The 21,573-nt window shown below is 37.0% G+C and overlaps 1 protein-coding gene across 3 annotated transcripts in view; it reads right to left on the bottom strand.

The window, feature by feature from the left end:
- Nucleotides 1–6,707: 6,707 nt before the first annotated feature.
- LOC136677003 (target of Nesh-SH3-like) overlaps nucleotides 6,708–21,573 on the bottom strand; it is a 35,486-nt gene continuing 20,620 nt past the window's right edge. For 2 of the 3 annotated variants that reach the window (XM_066654346.1, XM_066654345.1), the window contains 10 exons: nucleotides 16,984–17,052; nucleotides 16,365–16,463; nucleotides 16,099–16,188; nucleotides 15,064–15,273; nucleotides 14,319–14,424; nucleotides 12,349–12,428; nucleotides 10,743–10,772; nucleotides 8,814–8,972; nucleotides 8,204–8,326; nucleotides 6,708–7,725 (listed from right to left, as the gene is read on the bottom strand). In XM_066654346.1, the coding sequence (XP_066510443.1) occupies nucleotides 7,610–7,725; nucleotides 8,204–8,326; nucleotides 8,814–8,972; nucleotides 10,743–10,772; nucleotides 12,349–12,428; nucleotides 14,319–14,424; nucleotides 15,064–15,273; nucleotides 16,099–16,188; nucleotides 16,365–16,463; nucleotides 16,984–17,052 (1,082 nt within the window). In that variant the 3' untranslated portion in view covers nucleotides 6,708–7,609. Of the gene's footprint in view, nucleotides 7,726–8,203; nucleotides 8,327–8,813; nucleotides 8,973–10,742; nucleotides 10,773–12,348; nucleotides 12,429–14,318; nucleotides 14,425–15,063; nucleotides 15,274–16,098; nucleotides 16,189–16,364; nucleotides 16,464–16,983; nucleotides 17,053–21,261; nucleotides 21,328–21,573 lie in introns of all 3 variants that reach the window. The other variant, XM_066654343.1, reaches the window with a different exon arrangement.

Consider the following 21,573-nt stretch of genomic DNA (forward strand, 5'->3'; position numbering starts at 1 on the left):
TTTATGCAGTAGTAGGCTGTTCTTGGCCACGTGAAGTGGCAAAAGGTACTTCTAAAGACCATTGTTAAATGGCTAAGTTAAGAGCGAGCCAGCCAGAAAATTGTTATGTACAATGTACAAATGAATCAGGAAAATAATCTTAGAGTGTCACATAACACTGAACATTTTCTTTCTAGTTACCACATGTAGAAATCCACCAGTAAACACTAGGTGGCACTTCCTAAGCTGCAGAATTCAGTTCCATATGAATATGAGTTCCATATGTGCAATATGTAGTGAGCAATGTAGGGAATAGTGAGTAAACAAGCCTCAAGTTATGTATGAGGAAAACATGTTAGAGCAACCCTCCCAGAACCCATAGAGGAGGCACTTCAACATCAACACTTTAAAAAATGAATTCATTCATTCATTCATTCATTATCTGTAACTGCTTTTTCCAATTCAGGGTCGTGGTGAAGATCAAAAATTGAAATATATAATTATATATTATATGGATAACTTTCAACCATAATGAAATGACCCAAAAATGTGGTATTGTATGGAACAAAATTTGATTCTGAAAAGATTGTTATTCTGATGAAGGACAATTTGTGAGCAACAGATCATATTTCATTTTCATGCATCACTTAATGCTTGTCGTCATCGGTAGTGGCAGTGACATTCAAGCTATATCACAAATATCTCCATGCTTCCTAATGGACTGCACTCATAATGAAAAAAATTAACTCTGCAGTCAATAGCTGAATATAAATGAATTTTTCTTAGTACTTAGGTGTAGAACTACATCATGCACTACACTGGCTTTAGAGACCATGTGTGCGATGGAGCCCTTTGAATGTCCCATATAATTTCAGGGACATTTGAGTTTACACTGCACACAGATATAGGGTTTTTATGTTTATGAATGTGAAGCATCAATATTGCCAAATCTGACCTAAGAAAAAAATCCCAAATTGTGTAATAAGGCTTGTAATATGAATATTAATATAATTTGATCTTAAATAGAAAGTTTGTATACATATATCCCAAATGGCTTGGGAACCTAAGGGTGGCTCAAAAATGGCACAAATAACCACAAATGTTCTATTCCTGTTGAGCAACCCATGATGATCTGATAACTGATTACTTGATTCAGCATTCGACAGCTTGTGCTTGCTCAATGCAAAAGCAAACCAACACTGTGTTTATATTTATATCAGAGAAACATGCAACAAGAGACAGGGCACATTCCTGTCAGGAATCTCTCAATAACAAAAGCTCCATCATTGTTAATGAATGAATTAGCCCTGTTCGTTTTCTCTGAGTGGAGCCAAGAACCACATTTCATGGCATAAAGGATTCATTGGGAATGATTTGTGACACTTTATGGAGTAGAAAATAAAGTTCCATTGCATTCTGCATTGTTGCTTTAATTTTCTTACAGCATCAGCCATGTAACCAGACACTCCTTCCATAATCTCTATATTTTTTAAGCACTTGAAATAGAATGGGATGCTCTATAGTTGTCACATAAGCTCCCGAGTATTGGTCAAGGGTTATAATATCCCCCTGGACTGGGCTGTGTAGAGGTGGAACTGTGTTCTGGTACTAGCAATCCAGAACTGCAGAACATCAGATCACTAATGTTTTTATGACTGCCATTAAGTTTTTAATGTTTTAACATCTAGTGCAAAGCAGACTAAAACATGTTCACACATTCACAGATAAAAATATCTGAATATTATAGAAAATTTCAATCATATTACCCTGGCTCTCTCATCCCTACTCTGACTACCTTTCAAATTACCACATTGACTACAAAGTGTTCAGCCAACTAAGTATACTGTTAAGTTTCATGTATGCTCATGATTATTAATGGGAATGGAAACTGAGTCTTCTGTCTATACTTTGCATTCATTGTGTGTATATTTTTGTATGTTATGAATACAGATAAAAAAGAGCAGTACCACTGGAAAACGTGGGGGCAGTATAGCCAATAGCAACTATTTGTGTATATATATATATATATATATATATATATATATATATATATATATATATATATATATATATATATATATATATATATATATATATATATATATCAACATGTGTTTGACATTGTTCTTTTAGTTCCCCACTGGATGGTGATTTGCCACTGGGCAGGGAGCTGACTTTCACCTTGGCAGCTAGCTAGAATCACAGCTTTGATTCTCGGCCATACTCCTCACTAAGAGGACTTTAAAACTGGCTGGGGCTATTACCAAATCTGCAGGCAGAAGCTAGTCATAAAGTTAAGGCCAGAAGCTGCCGATGTGTTTGAGTGCTCCTCTGGAGATCCAGCTGTGTAAGGGAACCATGGGTGGGCAGCATGATTGACCACCCTGGAGAGTTACAAGAGCAAGCCTTACTTGTTGTTTTTGTTTATTTTTTTTCATTTTCTCAACAAAAATATCATGTTTTCTGTTATTTGGGATGGGGGATGCTTTGTAAAAATGGTTAACATAGTGTCATATTTTTAACATTTTTATGATATTTACATTTGCCCTTATCTAGAGCGATATTTATGTTAATCATACTAATTATGTCTCTCGTCCAAAGACTGTAACTGAAGCTGCATTTTCCTTCATGAACTAGGAGTGTAACCTAACAATACAATGTTTAAGGCAGAGGTGTTATACACTATACTACACCAATCACAAGAAAAATAAAGCACTGTTAAATTAACATAATTATAATTAGGTAATAATCATTGCTGTACAATTTTAAAATATGTATCTGCATTTTTGTAGATTTTTATGTTAACAACATCATTTAAACACACCAGCTGTCCTTCATATCATGTGGACATTTCATGATGAATTACCTAATAGAAATGCTCCAAAATTATTTGGAATAAAATCGTTTTACATAGACTTACATTGAAAGTTAAGAAGGTTATTCCTTCACCTGTAAAGTTACTAGTTTGGGAGATACCGCCTGCCGGGCCGGCCTAGAAGAGTCATTTATGCGACTGAGTGACTGACTGATTGACACCTAATTTTCATGCGAATGCGTGAGTAGGAACTATTAATTCAGCCGTATTTCACAGAGAGAACTTAAGGTGGCACCACTACACTGTCTGTTGTTAGTTCAGTCATATTTCACATTCCACTTTAGTGACCAAACGCACTCTTTTCCCTGGACAAGTAATCATTTAGGACGATCAAATGCGTCCTAAAAATTTTTAATTGCCCAAAATGTCCAGGATTTTGCTGTCTGCAGGCTTTCCCCTGTCCCGTTTCTTGCCATCACCCCTAAAACCTTTATTAAAACGTTCACTTTGATTACATTGTTGAAAGGTGAGCAGAAGGCGTGAGGGTTGAAGTGTTCAAGAGGTCAGAGAGCTGAGAGCTGAATTGGGACACACTCACGCTGCTTCAGCGCTGTGGGTCCACCATTCACCGCGGTGAACAGATCAGTGTTTTACTGGAGCCTTGAACAGAAATGTGTTGAATGTTGTTAAAGTAATATTTATCATAGTCTCTTCTTTATGTTTAGATAATGTTTCTGTTACCCAGCATTTTGTTTTCTACTATATATTAAACAAACAAATGCGATGCCCTGTTGCTTTATCAATTATAAATTATTTGGTTGATGTAGTATAGTACAAGTTGCTTTAATTTCATCTCAACATGGTGCTTCAGTTTTACAGGCTTTTTCCATGATTATACACACACTGTCAGCAACTAACAAGATCAAATGATTTATAGTTTATTATTATTTGTTTTTATTGTAAAAAATAAAAAGTCATTGATTTGAAGCACCAAAGCTTCCCCAGACATTCCAGTGACAAGGGTATGTATTTTGGGTGTTCCTGTTTTTGAAATACCAGAAAAAGTTCTGTTACAATGGTTATATGGCCAATGGCTGTCTGGCAAAATTGGGCTTACCTAGTTTCTCTTTGTAAATTTGACAGTGATGATATGCAAAAACCATTTCCAAAATGTTGGGACACTATGCAGATTCTGAATAAAGACTAAATGCATTGATGTGTAATCTTTCAAATAACACGAAGACAACATTTTTAATGTTTTAAAAAACATTTTAGTTTGGTCCCAGCAACATGTTCCAAAACAGTTGGAACAAGGCAAAAAAAAACCAGCAAAGTTGTATAATGCCAGGTGACCTGATTAGTTTTTTAAAAAAGGATATTTTTCAGAAGTAAATATAATTAGGGGTTCACCACTCTATGAAGAGCTTTTTTGTAATGTACTTCTGCCATCAAATTACATTTGGGACTATATGTTTCAACATTTCAAATGTGTATTGTGCATGTGTGTGGCTGTTGCTGATCAAATGTTTGTGTTGTAACATGACAGACAACACTGTCTCCTGCTGTTTTATCTACTTCTCTTCCGTAACACTGCCACTGACCATTGGACTGGTTCCAATACATGTATGAAGAAAGCATTGGCAGCTGTGTGAAATGGAGATATTGCAGCTGAAACAAAGGTTGGTTGAAATGATGTGCATGATCTGACAGGTTCATTATTGGGCATCTGTGCATGTTTATTTTCGCTTCACCTTTCTTTGTTCCTGTTAGATAAGGCACACACACAAAATGGCCTGTCTGTGTTCTTTATAAAGGAACAGGAAACACAAGTTAAAATTTTCCTGAATTATTTAAAATAATTATCACACACTTTAAAATATGATAATTAATATTAATTGAATTAGTGAATATGTGAGTGTGCGTTGCCCTTCGAAGGACTGGCCCTCCCTCCAGGATGTGTCCCGGACCCACTGAAACCCTGAACTGGATAAGTGGTTACAGACAATTAAATAATTAATTAATTAATTAAATAATTAATAATTTAATTAATGATAATAACAGGATGGCACGGTAGTACAACAGCTGTCACACAGCTCCAGGGTCCTGGGGTTGTGGGTGTGAACACCAATCCGAGTGATTGACTGGCACCCCCTCCAGTTATTTTTTTCCCTCAAATATATCATTTCATGTTAAAAGACATGAAACTTCTGAGGGTAAACAACCCAGAGAACAGCATTTCCCTATTATAGACATTCCCTTTAACGTAGCACCCCTTTGGGGTGAAACTTTGAGCAAGAGATCTCTACTCTAGATCCTCTAGAATCTCTATAATAGATTTGCTAATAGGTTTCTGAAAATGTTTAATGATATTTTCCATAACTGTCAAAAATGAAAGTCAGATTCTAATGTTCTTGGTTGTTTCTCAACATATTTATGATTTGAGCAATAAAATGAGAGACACTTTGACCTCTAACCACTACATGACCCACATTATGGGCCCTGCTGGGGCATAACTGAAACATTTGCATGTAAACAAAATAAAACAAAAATGTTTCCCAGTGGTATATTGAGAGAAATTAGTAACATATGTAGTTTCTTACGCAATAGTTTTTGGATTTAGTGCTACCCTCTGAGTCTGTTCATTCGATTAAACATTGTACACTATATGCCTAAAACACATAATTTTTCACCCCTTATGGTCAGTGACTTCAACTTTAAACAAGGATTGTATATCTCTGTAAAAAAGCATGCAATGACATGGAATGATCTAGAACAGCCAATGACAAGTGTTGCCTGGGTTGGAATGTGGAATAATGGAGTTCCATCTTCTATCTCTAGTTGGAGTGGTGTTTGTGATCCAGATCTAATCATCCAACATCAGTACCTGACCTCATTAATGCTCCTGTGTCTGCCATAAAATCCCCACTGCAGTTTTCCCCATGTCTAAAGCCTTCCAAGATATTCAGAAGCTGTTACAGTGTCATAGGTACCCTTAATTTAACAATAACAGCAACAACAACAACAACAAAATAAAGAAAGATAGGTGTCTATAAACATTATTTTTTCTTATTATTTTATTATTTTATTGCATTTTTTCTTTCTTTCTTTCTTTCTTTCTTTCTTTCTTTATCTCTCACCCAAGAGAAACATCCACTTCCATGTGACATTAGCTGTCATGCCCAGACTGTAACTTTCTTTTGGAAAGCTAATAAAGTCACAGCTAGGCATTCTGAAATTTTCATAGGCCCTTTTTTCTGGTCTTTCTTTCCTGGCCATGTGGTTTCTCTGAGAATTTCCGTGTTGAATTTGGCAGTAGCTGCCTCGCTTTTCGAGGCTGGAAAAGTGTGGTAATGTGTGCAGTACTGTTGACGTTTCTAATTGGATGGCGGTGGCTCAGAGAGTGAGGAGAGGACGCTGAAGCTCAGTCTTGGCCACTACAGGAAACCTGGACTTTATCTATGTCTTTTAAGAAATCTGCGGGATTATATGTGGTGTTTCGAAATGGCTCACTGTGGCTTTGTTAGCTTTAAAAGTGAAAGCTAGTTACAATGTTAGTACCACATGTAATGCCTCATTGGCAGTGGGACTTTCACAGTAAAGAAGAATGGAAAAAAGATAGAATATATGTAATCAGAATCTTTTTGAACGTTTATACAATTTCCTCTCCAATTTCAGTAACTGCCAATTCAATCCACCGGCTAGATCTCCTATCATGACCAACACCATCAAGCCTGAATGGCACCCAAGTCAAATCCTTGAGGTTATTTGCATAAAAAAATGGACATAATCAATCCATAGTAATTATAGTGAAAAAAGACAGGATACCTTTTTTATTAAAAAAGGGGAAACATTCTGTTTTATTTTTTATTATGAAAAACAAAAATACATAGGCAAATAAACAAGTTGCATCCAACACAACAATGCAATTTCATCTTACCAACAACTTTATATAGATATATAGATTAATTATTCTCTGTCTTAGAGCATAGGAGACAAACAAAGATCCTGTACATAATACATTCTGAGGAAAAACAAAACGATGAAACTGTGGTTCATGAGCTTGAACCGAGACATATTTTGTTCTGGTATTCATTTACTGCAAAAATACTTTCTCTCCATATACATATAAATATATTTATGCTGTGCAAACTGCAAGTGTATGGTCCCACCCAGAAAAGCAGGGCTTACAAAGGAAGACGTCAGTCATTCATTCCTATGAATACAACGAGTGTGAGTGAGTGAATGGGCCCAAAGGAAATGAATGAATGAATGAATGAATGGAAAATGTTGTTGTAAACTCTTATGTTCAACATATTAACACTTTGAGTACACAATAAAGCAAAGAGTCTTGGCTATATATAAGTTTGGGGCTTCGAAACCCAAGAAAATTCCAGAGCCCTGTCACTGGTTAAAGCCAAGATACATATAATTATTAAATAATATTACACAAAATATCAAAATACTTTCTGGGAGCCAGCTTCCCAATATTTCTGCAATTTTATGGATCTTAACTTCAGTGTATGTGAAGCAAAGATTTCTCTATGGTTTCTCGTTATATTTTCCATCTTTTTGTGTACTTCTGTAGTAATGATAAATAAGACAGCGGTTCAGTAATATATAACACAAACACACTCATTTAAAAGTCCCTGACTCTTCAATCCTGTACACTATTTCACAAGGGTTGGACTTGGAAGTTGCTGGAAGTTGAGGTATCACACGACAGCAAAACATTGGTGGATGTGAAAAGAACAGCATGTGACCTTCACTATCCAATTAGATTTGCTCTTCCTCCTCAGGCTTCTGTCCACTTTTGTTTCACCACTTGCCTGGGATTGGGGTGCCACACTCGTACCATGCCACATAAGTGATGTGGGAGTTGCCACCTATTTGGCCAAAATGGACAGGCTCTTGCCTCACTGCCCTGTAAAAACCTGTGAAATTAAAAAAAAATATGGGTCAATTATGGGTCAGTGGAAAGGCCTTTGTTCTTTACAAAATGAGAATCTGAAGTGGAAAGTGAAATGATAGTAACCCAGATTCCTCTGGCTTGGCTGGAGTCAGCCTAGATACAAAACTAGCCAAACATATGTGTAAGTCTGAAAGGCACATGTATTTCTGCATATGGATCAGCCTAAATATATTATACAGTATATTTTTGTATTATTAAATATTGCTGATAAAAAATAAAGTTCTGTAAATCCAATTCTCCTTTCTAGAGACACTCACTAAATAAACTACTGCTGATTACAGAAAGTAAATCATATCAAACCACTATGAATATCTTTTGAAAAATAAGATAGTCAAATTCATATGTAATTAATTATTCAGCTAATGAGTTTATATGACTTTATATATCACTGGCATTACAGATTAAGTTTCTGATTGTCTGATATTTCGTTGCAATTGTACCTGTCCTGGATGGCAGCTGGTTTGCAGGCAGCTGAGGGCCAGTTCTTCCGTCCAAGAAAGAGTCCACAAATTGACAGTGGTCTTCTCCATGACCCGTCTGATCTCCGATATTGTAGAATTTGCCTGAGAAACAGGTATGTGGTGTTTTTAATGTTAGTCAATGATCTGCTAATTTGAGGAACCTGCTAAATACTACAAGTGCTACATGGATGTGGATATTTTGCCTGCTAATTGGCTCAGTGACAAGGAATTCAGCTTGCTCACATTACTGCTAGAAGTCAGATGATTATCTTGTGGAGGATATTCTCAAATGTTGTATAGTATGTTTGCATAATGCATGCAGGGCAATACTGATAATAAACATAAAGTATACATTACGTTTGCCAATCAGATGTGGCAAATGGATGCAGTGCTGAACTACAGATTATAATAATAATAATAATATATATATATATTGGAATAATTGAATTGGAATACCCCTTACATTTCTGCTGCAATATACTGTAGTTCAATAGTCATGGGTATTATGTATTGGAGCTTAACTAGAAAACTCAAACCTAACACTTAACACTTAAGTCTCAAGATCTTAAAACTAACATGGAGTACTGACCATTCAGAGAGTCACTCAAGTAGATCTTGTATCGGAGTGAGTTGCAAAGCTGTATGCCGACAAATTTGCGGTACCATGTTCTCTTCACATACTGCTTTCCATTGCACTCTGAGTACGAATCTGTCTTGAATGGGAACTGTGTCCATATAGCATCTTTACCTGAAACAAACAAAACACAACAAATTTCAGCTATCACTATCACTATTAAAGTATTTTATATCATTATGTACTCACTGTGCCCATTGTTAAAAAGCCCACGAGAGCATACACCAGCTAATCTAGTAAGGGGATAGTACCTTCCTTTATTACTAGGCCGAATCTGACCACAGATCTGAAGTTGTCTGGATATTTTTGTCTGTTGGGTCTAATGACACTGACATGGCTGCTAAACTGGTGCCAGCACCATAGAAACTACATGTTAGTGTCCAACTAAAAATGGCCCCATTCAAATATAAAAAAATAAATTCCATGTGAGCAGAAACTGACCAATGACAAATTAGGCTCAATGATAAATGAGGCTCAACCAGTGTATATTTGTCAAATGGGCTGCTAAAGAGCATACATAAAGTCAATGAACTGGGGACATAAAATGGGGAAAATTATATCAAATGTCATATGACAAAATATGCCTTTGGTGACAATTAACTTAAAGTTATATAGATAAAATATTTTTTAACAGCCCTCAAGACACTGATCAGGGCACATTCTCAAGTGAATGACAATAATATCTACAAGTCTTTATAAATATTTATGGAGCTTTATGCCCATTGTCATGAAAGGCTTAGGTATGTGTGATGTGTAAATCTTTTTCTAAACTGAGTTGTGTTCATACATTTTCCTGGATATTTCGGTAGAGCAGTAAAAAGTATGAAATCTCATGAGTTGATTTCATTGCCCGATGTGCCTACATGTCATCTGCTAATGCACGGCATGTAAAAACAGTCTCTGACACTAATGTTTTCTTCAGTGCAATGCTGGAGCCGTTGTCTTCACTCTGTTTTTACACCTGTGGCAAAGGCCTGCTAGACCTGTTAGCAGAGTCAAGGGGCCGTTCCATTAGACTATTTCCACTGGCTCATCACTCACACTCCTTGCTCTCTATTGACTCATTGTATTCTTTGTAAGAATATCCAATATACTTCAGTCTGTAACAGAGAGCAGGAAGACAGGAGATGAACATCTTCCAGCTCTTTGAAATGGTCACTGCAAGAGCGTTTTGTGCTGTTCGGAGGTTTTAGAATATTTCTAAGGTCGAATGTAGGGTATAATGTGATTGTGGCACAATGGGCTCTTTGAAAGATGCCACAGAAGAAAAGATTTGAGAATGTGAAGAATTTATAAAAGATAAAAAAAAAGACATCCACACAATGTCTGTGACTGAAATGGCTTCCTTTTAATACTTTTAGAGTCTGTTTTTATAAAATAGCAGTCTTGGTTTTTACACTGAATCTCTGGATTATAGCATGACAAATGTAGCGGTTTAGAATGTCTCAAAGTTTTTATTGTCAAAGACTTTTTGAGGTTACAGTTTGAAATGATGGCCCTACATCATTTCTTAGTGCTTTTTGGTGACACAGAATATATCTTTATATGTGTCTATTTAGCATGATTCTCTATATTCCAGAAAGGAATCTTTGATGTAAATATATTCAGAATGTATCATTGCTTTGGACAGTTCCTCACTGGGATTTCTTTTTAAGAACAGAGTTCCTGTTTGGAACAGGACTCTGTATAATAACAGAATGTAGAATGGGATCTTTAATTTTGAGAATTTTAGAATGTTTCTGTTCTCTTCATTTCGACATCATGGATGTTTAATCTGGCTGGGAATGGGATTTGGAGGAACAAATGTGTTTTCATTCAAGATGAGTCTCCAAAGAGAGCTTCTTTCCCTTTTCTGTTCTCTCAATTTTGAATCCATGCACTCACCTGAAACATACTCGCTCACTCTGGGATCCGCTGCAGAGAGAGAGGAGGGGGAACAAATAATAGATGAGACACTCACAATCACTGGTTCATCTGAAAGCAACCTGGTTGCTGAAGCCATCAAAATGATCTGTAGGTTATAGGAAACTTAGAAAGGCCTATGTTCCAACCCTACTCTGGCTAACCATGTGTGGGCAGTGTGCCTTGAGTATAAAACTATAATAAATTCCAACAAGCAGATAAATAGTGTTTTTTTTTTCCAAAGACTCTTTAAATAGTTCTTGTGAGGACAGACCCACTGGCATGGACGAGCCTTTTGGGGCATCAAGAGCTGATCCAAAAATGATTCAACAGCAAGACAACTGGAAGTACAAAATCAATCACCTCTCTTCAACACCTATTGTCCTATTTTTTTTTGCTATCATTCACTGTATTTATCATCTGTCCATTGGAAGTTTCCTCACTCTCTCTTTATTGCACTAACTCTATCAATTCATCTGCCAATGGTTTCTATATAAGGCAACAATCCTTAAAAAAACATTTTACAGATCCATGGATATAAGACTGTACCATCACCATCTTATATTTATAGAGTATCCTGGAGGTATAATATTTTTCAATATCTATACAGTACTAACCTGTACATTAACATACATTCCTGCTACATACATAAAATGTATTGACAAGGATCCAAGGGTAGGTAGGTGAAAGCATGTGGTTATTTTGAACTGATTTACTTACAATGTCAAAAACACTGTCACTGTCATGGTACCTTCAAGGGTACATATTTAGTACTTTTAGTTAGGAAACGTAATTTTCCCCTCTCCAGGACTTAAATTATGTTACACAGTTCTATAATGAAAGGTTACAAATATTCACTTCTACTTCTGAAGAAAATAATGTAATGTACCGTTAGAGAGCACGACTGGACTTTAAAACCACCGTTGTACTGTTGTACACCCTTTTCTTTCATTCATTTACTTGTCCCTCCACACAGTACTCATCATCAATTTTCACAATTTCTTTCTTTCTCCAAAAGGTAAACTGGGTTCAAAGGTACAGTTCCTCCAATAAACATGTGAATGACGTGAATCTTCATTTGCTGCGTGTTTATGACATGTTGTTACTCGGTTTGCAAGACAAGGGGAGGCCTGTCAGGGCTTCAGGTGTAATAATAGCATGCAGAGTATCAGCATAAGTGGGGTGCAAACAGCAACAGACTGTGCTCATTATATTAGTCACAGGCATTCTTCTGTGAGAGGTAGAGACATGGTTCAAATTCATGCCTCTCTTTGACACACATTTGGACAGAGTAATGGCAATACACTTCAGAGTTCACTCTTTGCTGTTAGCGGATTTTGACACGCTTGAAAATGAAATGGCAGATGTCAGAACCACCTAAAGCAAAGGGAAATATAGTTTGACAGGCTGACAACTTAAATAAACCTTTTTGTATGTAATACATACAGGATTGCTATTGTATCAACATATGCTCTGCCATGAAATGTCACTAACCTCCCCAGCTCAGAATTGCAGAACTCATAGTGATAGATGTTCATGTAATGAGATCGAAGGTGTGCTGTTTCACAGTTTGTTTTAACACACGTACCAGACTCTGTGTTGAAGGACACTGGTTCACTGGGTGGTCCCACACCAAGTTCATTCTTTGGCTTCACTTTGAACTCATACCTATGAAACAACACCAAGTAAGTGTTTGAGGACTTTGTTTTGATTAGTAAGCTCAGACTTTGGCTGTATAATCCAATGCATGTAACAGTGTTACATAATAATGCGTGTGTAAACAATTATACATCTCTCTGAAATCTATATTTCACCAGAGTGCAAGATATTCATTCATTCATTATCTGTAACTGCTTATCCAGTTCAGGGTCGTGGTGGCTCCAGAGCCTAGCTCGAATCATTGGGCGCAAGTTGGGAATACACCCTGGAGGGGGCGCCAGTCCTTCACAGGTCAACATACACATTCACACATTTACTCACACCTACGGACACTTATTGAGTCCCCAATCCACCTACCAACGTGTGTTTTTGGAGTGTGGGACGAAACCGGAGCACCCAGAGGGAACCCACGTGGACACAGAGAGAACACACCAAACTCCTCACAGACAGTCACCCGGAATGTGAATCGAACCCATAACCTCCAGGTGCCTGGAGCTGTGTGACTGCGACACTACCTGCTGCACCACCGAGTGCAGGATAGTATTTACAAATACAAATAGACATAGATATTTTGATATACATATAAATATATAACTGCAATATACATGTTAATATAATAAACATCAGCAATGTGTTAGAAGGAATGCAAATAAAACTATATATGGTAATATATCTAAAATGAACAAGACCCTTCTGTGAGTTATATTCTTAAAATTAGGTTCTTCAATGGGATTTTAGGCAATGGGTCTAGTTAGAACCACATGTTCTACACAGAACTTTTCCATTCTGAAATGGTTCTTTCCCTGATTAAATGATTCTTATAACTGATGAAAAAGTGTGGTTCTATGTATGTTTATGAAATCATTTCTGTATAGCACGAAAAAGTGACCTATTGTTAGGAAGTCTGGCTTGTTACAACAGAAGAACCATCTTAGTGCTATATAGAACCATATACAGCACACTCTCTAAGAATCTAAAGAAATATTTCACCATGCTGCTGGTTCTATACAAAACTTCTGTAAAAAGTGATTGGTTCCAGATTTCTGCAGTAAAATATTAGAAGAGCAAATTACTGGGCATCCTTGCATTCCGTCCCATTTTTGGGGTAAGAAAATATTAATAAAAGAATAATTTTAGCACATTTCAATTTCTGTTTGAATTAATAACAAATATTGAACAATTTTAGACCCATAAACAGTGTTGTGATATGTAACTTAGTGTTAAATATGGCTTGAGTGTGGTCCTGTATTATCACTCTTACTGTCTCCTGAGCTTAAGATTCCAGAGGGCTGGAAGTCTACTCAGTCCAGTCCTATTAAAATGAACGTAGCTGTAGTCTTACTCGCCAATGCATTTAACGTTCATTCAAAACGACTCTCGTGTTCCTTCATCTGCAGAGCTGGGACACTTGAGCTGAGTATTTTTTGGACTCAAGGCCTCTTTAATGGATCTTCCATGTGAAGTCCTGACATTAGGAGGTTCCACGTGCCGGCTCCCACTTCATATGGAGCCTTGTTTTATGCTGTAACTGTGGCCAGATCACAGTCCCATTTCAGGCTCATTAAAAAGCTAGTGAGTGTGACAGCTCTCTGACAGACAGCCCATGGCTTTGCTAAAGTCCTGCTGGCCTTAAAGTCCTTACAGCCTTGGCCATAGGTAAAAATATTTTTATATAATCTTCATTGAAAACACACACACACCCAAGGGGCTGGAAATAAGTATGTAAAAAAACTTACTGAAACTTAAATGGCATCAAAATCTCACTGAAATATTCCAGCATCTAGTCTAAGCTGTCACCATAGAGGACAAACTTTATGAATGCAATTTATTTCAGAAATGGTTGATGAGCATGTGCTCAGACACTTGTGGCAATTTAGTGTGGTTTTGGTAAGGACTTACTTGCTCTCAGGTTTGAGGTTCTCCACTGCTGTGTGAGTTTGGTTGGTGGTAAGTATAGACACCTTTTCACCATCTGGACCTTTCGTTGTGGAGATGACTTCATATTCTGTTGAAGTAGACAGTAACATAATTTAGGGAACATGATATGACCATATTCCATTACATTTAAGGTACAGGGATGGGTTTTAAGACCATTTCTGTGACATTGATGGTATGTTTATATTTTTGTAAGTATACCTTAATGAACAAAACGTACAGTATGAACAGTGTCTTCCTGATGGTTTTTTAAAAATGGTTTCTGTATAGAACAGTGAATATTTAATTAACCATATAGATACATTATTTTTCAGTTTACACCAGTTTTTGTTGTTGTTGTGTTTTCTATATACCACCAAAATCACTTTTTTGTTTGCTACTAATCAAAGACCAATTTTTAAAGTACTACAATGTCAGTAAAACCTTGCCTTACAGTCAAGATGCAAACAATGGAAATGTATCCTGAAATGTATAGCAATGTACATGTTTACCGTATAGTTGTGTACAATGTACAAGTGTTTTTTGTCAGGAAAAAGTATATATTTATCCCTATTCATAATCTAATGTTTTAAAAAGCCCAAGACATAGATTTTGGAAACAATGAAGTCATGTTCCTTAACTAAGGAAACTGACCATTTTAGGGGATTTTTTCTTTGTATTATTTGAAATGTCAGGTTATACCTTTATCTGATTCCACCACTCAGTTTACCTTTGGTTTCGTTATCAGTTTTCTCCCAGTCAAGGATGACAAAGGAAGGACAACCCTCCACGGTGACCACGGTGAGATTGGATGGAGCAGTACGTGGGGGACCAGTCACATTTGTCTCTGTAGCTTCATCCTCAGGGAAGTATCTCAGGGATGTGGTGATGGAGCATGGTTCGTCTGGTTTTTTATCCGTCTTATACACCACATGAGGAGCTAGGAGAAAAGTTCATATTGATGAAGGTCTATACACTAGGCCCTACTAAAGAATGAATCCTGCAACATTGCACTATGCTACTATTTGCACTTCTGGTAGATGCTAACTGCATTTCATTGTCTTGTATCTGTACAGAGCCATGACAATAAAGTTGAATCTATCTAACTATCTATTAAAGTGCACACATAGCAGAAAAATATGCTCAGTTAGGAAAATCTCTAAAGAAAAGCAGTAACATAAATGGAATGCTTTGAAGCAACTAAACGGTGGCTAGAGGTATATAAAGTGCTTGGATTGTTGTTTCTGATCCAACATCAGTACCTCACCTCACGAATAATGCTTTTGTGGCTCAAGGCTTGTACTTGTATATATTTTAAAGCCTTCATGGAAAAGTAGAAGCTATTACTGCAGTAGAAATGGTGCCAAACTACCTATTAAAATTATTAATTTAAAATAAATGTTGGATGAGTAGGCTTAATCAATGTTTGGTGAAATAGAGTACACATTTACCAATTTTTTACAGAAAAATATTGTCGAATTCATGAAATTTATATCTCAAATATATATATAGCTATATATAGCTACTCAGGTACTGAAGGAAAAAAAACAGATTTGGTATATATAATAGTTCCAGGAAAAATACAATCAAATTATAACTGTAATTAATAAATTAAGTGTATTGATAGTGGTATTAATTAAATAAATTGGTACAAATAAATGTGAATTCACCAAACATAACCAAAATAACAGAAAATTGTGAAAACATCTTTCGCGCACTGTATTAAATGAAAAGACTCATTATGAATCTATAAATTTTTCTTTACCAATGAAGCGTTCTTTGCCCATGACATCGATTTTGGATGCTGGAATGGAGCTGAAGACCGACGAGTTCTCCCATGTTTCAAACTGCGTTGCTGTGAAACCAATGAAACCAAAGAAATACAAACATAAGAGATTCAGTGGATTATGAGAGATTTTCCATCAGAATCCCACCTTTCATAACTAAATCCTGTCTCTAATCTTAGTTCTGTTGATTCACTTTAACCTAGCAACTGATGAAGAGGCTATATTCTCTACTCATTATCTTTACCATTCAGTGGGGAAGGAGTTGTTTTGGGCTTGGTGGGTTTCACTGACACTGGGGGCACTTTCGGCAGAATGGAGGCCTGCTTCAAGTCAATGGCCTTGTCTGTAAATGAGAAGAATATACAGAAATCACACATACTGCATTATCACTAATGCTAAACACGCCTCTATACTGACTGAGGCAACCCTTCAATAGACAAGATTAAAAACATCTAACAAAAATTTTGGTGTGCTTATTTGGGAGGCTGGAACAAATAAAAAGCATTTCAATTCACTTTAACTCGAAAGTCTAGGTATTACTGTGTGTGTGTATATATATATATATATATATATATATATATATATATATATATATATATGGGTGTATACAATTAGATTAACTGTTTTTTTGTTGTTATTTATTTATTTATTTTTACGGGAGACGAAGTTATGACCCAAAATATTAATATAATTAAACTGCAGTCAGAAGAGATTTTTTTTTTTAGAAAAACCATCAGAATTCCTATTTAAAAAAAAAAAAAAATAGGAATAGGGCATTTTTGATAAGATGTAAAATGCTATAATTTTTAATTAAGCAAAATAAATTGGACCATATATAACAGTAATTGATTGTTAGTACTCACCTAGTCTAGTAGGTTTTCCCACCAGATTTGTCTTCTTATTTGGGGAAATAGGAGGCCGAGCAGGGGAGCCTGGAAACAAGAATAAAGGAGGGGTTAGCATAGCAACAACGAATGCTTAATGCCAACATGGGAAACTTGGGCCAGCCCAGGCAATGTGCCGTCCATGCAACACAGCAAGACTAAATCCAATGTTTTTTAAGCCTAAATGTACCTAATGCAACTGTTTACAGAAGACCTCACCACATCTATGGGATCTCTGAGTCAAGAAAGCCTGATTTGTGAAATTCTCTTTCATCTTTGCAATAATAAAACTAAAAGAAAGAAAAACAGTGGAACACTTGCACCACTTCTGGAATCTGAGATCTATTCAGACTTAATCTGTTTTAGGGTTGTTCATTTCAGCATATTATGTGGCCTGCTTTGAGATGTGTCCCCTCCAAAGTTGCCCCATAATTAACCCACCCTGTTTTTAGTCCTGAATGTAGTTTAAATATATTGTTTGCTATAAAGAGAGTGGTCATTTAGGACACTTGCTGTTGTTATTGTAGATTTTGTTGTTGTTTGGAGGGAGCCAGCCAGCTGTAGGTGTTTGTTGATTGGGGTCACAACATCTGTTTTCCAATGCCATGAGGTAAATCTCTGACTCTTGAGAAGCATGTTCAGCTTAGACATGACTGACTTCAGCATTACAAATCTAGTTAACTCTTGATGATGTATCCTGTTAAAGGTATGATGTTGGGTGACTAGTTCAGCCCAGTTCATCCCAAAATAACTGGAGTTTCCTCATGCTAGAGAACACAGTTCTGTAAACCCATCTAGCCAATATTTGGTACTGAGCATGGTGACTTTAGGCTCATGTTTAGCTTTTCCGAATCATTCCATTCTGTTGATGTCTACAAACTGTGAATATCCATCTATGTGTCAAGACTTTGAAATGAACGTTACTAAATAAACACTGCCTATATATAAAACTAATACATCTGTGATACAAGGAGTAAAGGAACAGAAAGAAAAGTTTCTGGAGTTTAATGCACATTTCTGAACCTTATCCCACAAAAATAAAAACACACTGTGAAAATTAGGCAGTGTTTGCTGGAGCCAAAATTTAACAATTGAAGAAATGGGTCCAAGCCTTTGTAAATTAAATCTCAGCATTAATGAATATGTGAAGATTTGTGTTCACATTTAATGTGAAGCTATTGGAAAAATGCCCTTACTCTCCCCTCAGCTATACCTCATGGAAAACAATGCTGGAAATTGTTTCAGCAGAAAGGATCATACTGATTTGCATTACTCAATCTGTGGCTGCTCTACATTTATACATTTGACTTATGCATCACTTATGCAAGTTTTTTTTTTTACTGTTTAATCTGGATGTATAATCTGTGACTTTCCAACAAAACCTGACTGTCGATATCAGTGATGTAGACCAGTTCCTGATACTTTTAGCTTTGCGACTAGATGGCCAATCAGTAAAGTCAACAGTTATGCTATCTGCCAGTGATTACACATTCCAGGACTTGGAAACTGGACTCAAGACCTACTGAAAACTTCTGACTTAGGCCATGATTTTTTATTAAACATTAGACAGGGACATATTATCTGTCCCTGTCAACATCTGTCAAGATCCAGATGTACTATGATGTTGCATCAATTTCAGGCATAAGGTGCCTTCTGTCCTTTTCTTATGCATCAAATTGGCTAAACCCTGACTTTTTATGCCAAAAACCTAGTGAATGTATTTATATTCCATAGGCATATGCAAATGTGGATGAATAATGCTGCGTTACCATACTCGGCTGGGCACTACACTGCCTTTTTTGCTTTTACTTTAGGCAAATTTGGTACCTGGAACTGGGTACTTTTTCCTCCCTGCTTGCTTATGGTTTCAAGCAAGCAGAGTAGTGGCAAAACATGAGCACCGATTGGCCAAAGAGATTTGTAAATCACAATGAAATGCAGACATTCAGCTCAAACTACGCATTTGTAAAATGTCCAAGCTACAGTAACATTCATTCATTCATTATCTGTAACCGCTTATCCAGTTCAGGGTCACGGTGGGTCCAGAGCCTACCTGGAATCATTGGGCGCAAGGCAGGAATACACCCTGGAGGGGGCGCCAGTCCTTCACAGGGCAACACAGACACACAATCACGGACACTTTTGAGTCACCAATCCACCTACCAACATGTGTTTTTGGACTGTGGGAGGAAACCCACGCAGACACGGGGAGAATACACAAACTCCTCACAGCCAGTCACTTGGAGCAGGAATCGAACCCACAACCTCCAGGCCCCTGGAGCTGTGTAATTGCAACACTACTGGCTGCGCCACCATGCCGCCCTACAGTAATATCACATTTGTTTTTATCTGTCTCACAACAGCAGCTCATAAAATGATGCTGTGGTTTTTCTTGAATAGGTACAAACATTCCTTGGATTGGAAAGCACTCAACACTGGTATGTCTACATCACTGAACTTGCCTTTTATATTTTGTCTTGAACCTGTTAATGACGGTCATTTCACAGCACTTATAACAAACTTTAGAACATCCTTTGTTATATTTAGATATTCAGACTATTATTGCAAGCTTTTTATTCCTCAACTCAATTCTCTCAGCAGCCAAAAGCAAACCAGATAAGCCCATGGGCAGTAAGCTGGAAACTGCATTAAAAGCTTCAACCAAAATGCCTGCTTCATAACACGACAACAAAATGAACATCTCCTGGCAGGGAGAATTAAGAAACCAAACACATAAGTAAAAAAGTGCAAAGCCAGGTGCAAAACAAGCCAAAACTCCATGGTCTAAATGAAGCTAAGACCAGCAGACGCCGTACTTCCACATGAGGAGAAAGTACTTTCCAAAGACTCGGCCCAGGCCTGTGGTGGAGCTGGCCGATGATTTTTGGATTGGTCCAGAAGCTAGGGAGGTCTCATGCAGTCAAGATGAGCTGCCATGGGGTGCAAACAAATCAGCCTATGCCTTTACCATAGAATCGCTCCACAACAGGAGCCTGTGAGCGTCCGGTGTCTCTGTGAGCCTCTGGAGATATATTCTCAGACAGGGAATTATTAACTGTGGGAAAAGGAGGCTGATTAAAACCAATGATTTTTTCCAGCAGGCTCTGGTGTTTTTTTTTTTTTCCTGGTCTTATCATTTCTGCATTATTTGTTGCAGAAGTGGTTTGATGTGAAACATCCAATACCAGAGAAACTTACAGAGTCAGAATTGTTCACAGTGGTACAGAGTTCCTAGTGGTTGTGGATTGTAACAATAATATGCTATATATTTGTCATAAACAAGAAGACACGTGGTTCCTATCAACACCACTGCTAAAAAAAAAAATCAAATTTGATAAGTTTCCCCACACCAAACCACACTGATTGTCCCCTTAATTACTACTTTTTACAACTTCTCCCCAAGTTTTCCGCTGTTTGAAAATGCTAATGAAAGCTTGAAAAACAGTGTTATCCTCTATGCTTTGCCAGCAAATTTTCATAGACATAGATCATCTATCTATCTATAAAAGGCCACCTGTAAATACCTAAAATATATAACGAAAAGAATTTGCATATAAAGTCAGTTGTTTTGTACAAAAGATGTTAAAATAATGGTGCTAAGTATTTCACTAATGCCACACTGAACTGCTGCTAAGATCAGTGTTGATTCCAGTTAATGTTTTACCAAGAGATGTATTAACGTTAAACTAAATATCACTAGCATTTTGTTATCATTACATACTTTTGTGTAATAAATAAATAATAAATATATAAAAATGAAATGAATACAGAAACCAGCAGGATGATTGAGCCCTCACACCACAACAAAGCTCTTGAACACACGATGAGCATGCAGACACTCATGCACACAGTAAACACTGAACACTAGCATTGAATAAACCCCCAGAATAACTGATAACTAAAGACAAGTCAAAACAAGTTCATGGTTATTTTTGTAATTCCTCAGATGGCTGGAACTCATGAAACAGAGTATGTTAACACCACATTGAACTAATGAGAGGTAATGCTGTCCTTATAGTGAAGCCCGCAGCAGCGTTACACCTGCAGAAGCTTGCAAACAGTACCAACACTGAGTCAAGGACACACATGAGAAAGACAACAGACTGGTGAGCAAATGGGCTGGATGATGGATGGATGGTTTGAATGGACAGAGATGGTTGACGGATGGGTAAAGACACCACATGAGCTATGGCAGACAGGAGAAATGCAGGTTAAATGTTGGCTGACAAATATAGCTTTCGACTCGGTTCTTTTTACCCATTCTGGATGGGGACCATATGACTGGTTTGGGTAAAGAGAATCCTTTGTGATGCTCGCCGTTCACTGTTGGAGGGAAGAGAAGGGACATTATGCAGTGAAGGATTTGTGGCAGTGCACTACAAGCATGAGAAACCTACAGGGACTGAGCCTTGGGGCATGTCTCAATGTCCAAACTTTTGGTTTTCAAGAAGACTACACTAAAAAGTATATTTTCCATTATTCACAGGGTGAATTTAGAGAGTTTGCTGGAAGAACATTAACATATCTATATATCAACAGTCTTAACAAGCTCTTTCACACTGCTGTTGC

This window comes from Hoplias malabaricus, chromosome X2 (genome assembly GCF_029633855.1).
Source record: "Hoplias malabaricus isolate fHopMal1 chromosome X2, fHopMal1.hap1, whole genome shotgun sequence".
In the NCBI taxonomy this organism is placed as follows: domain Eukaryota; kingdom Metazoa; phylum Chordata; class Actinopteri; order Characiformes; family Erythrinidae; genus Hoplias; species Hoplias malabaricus.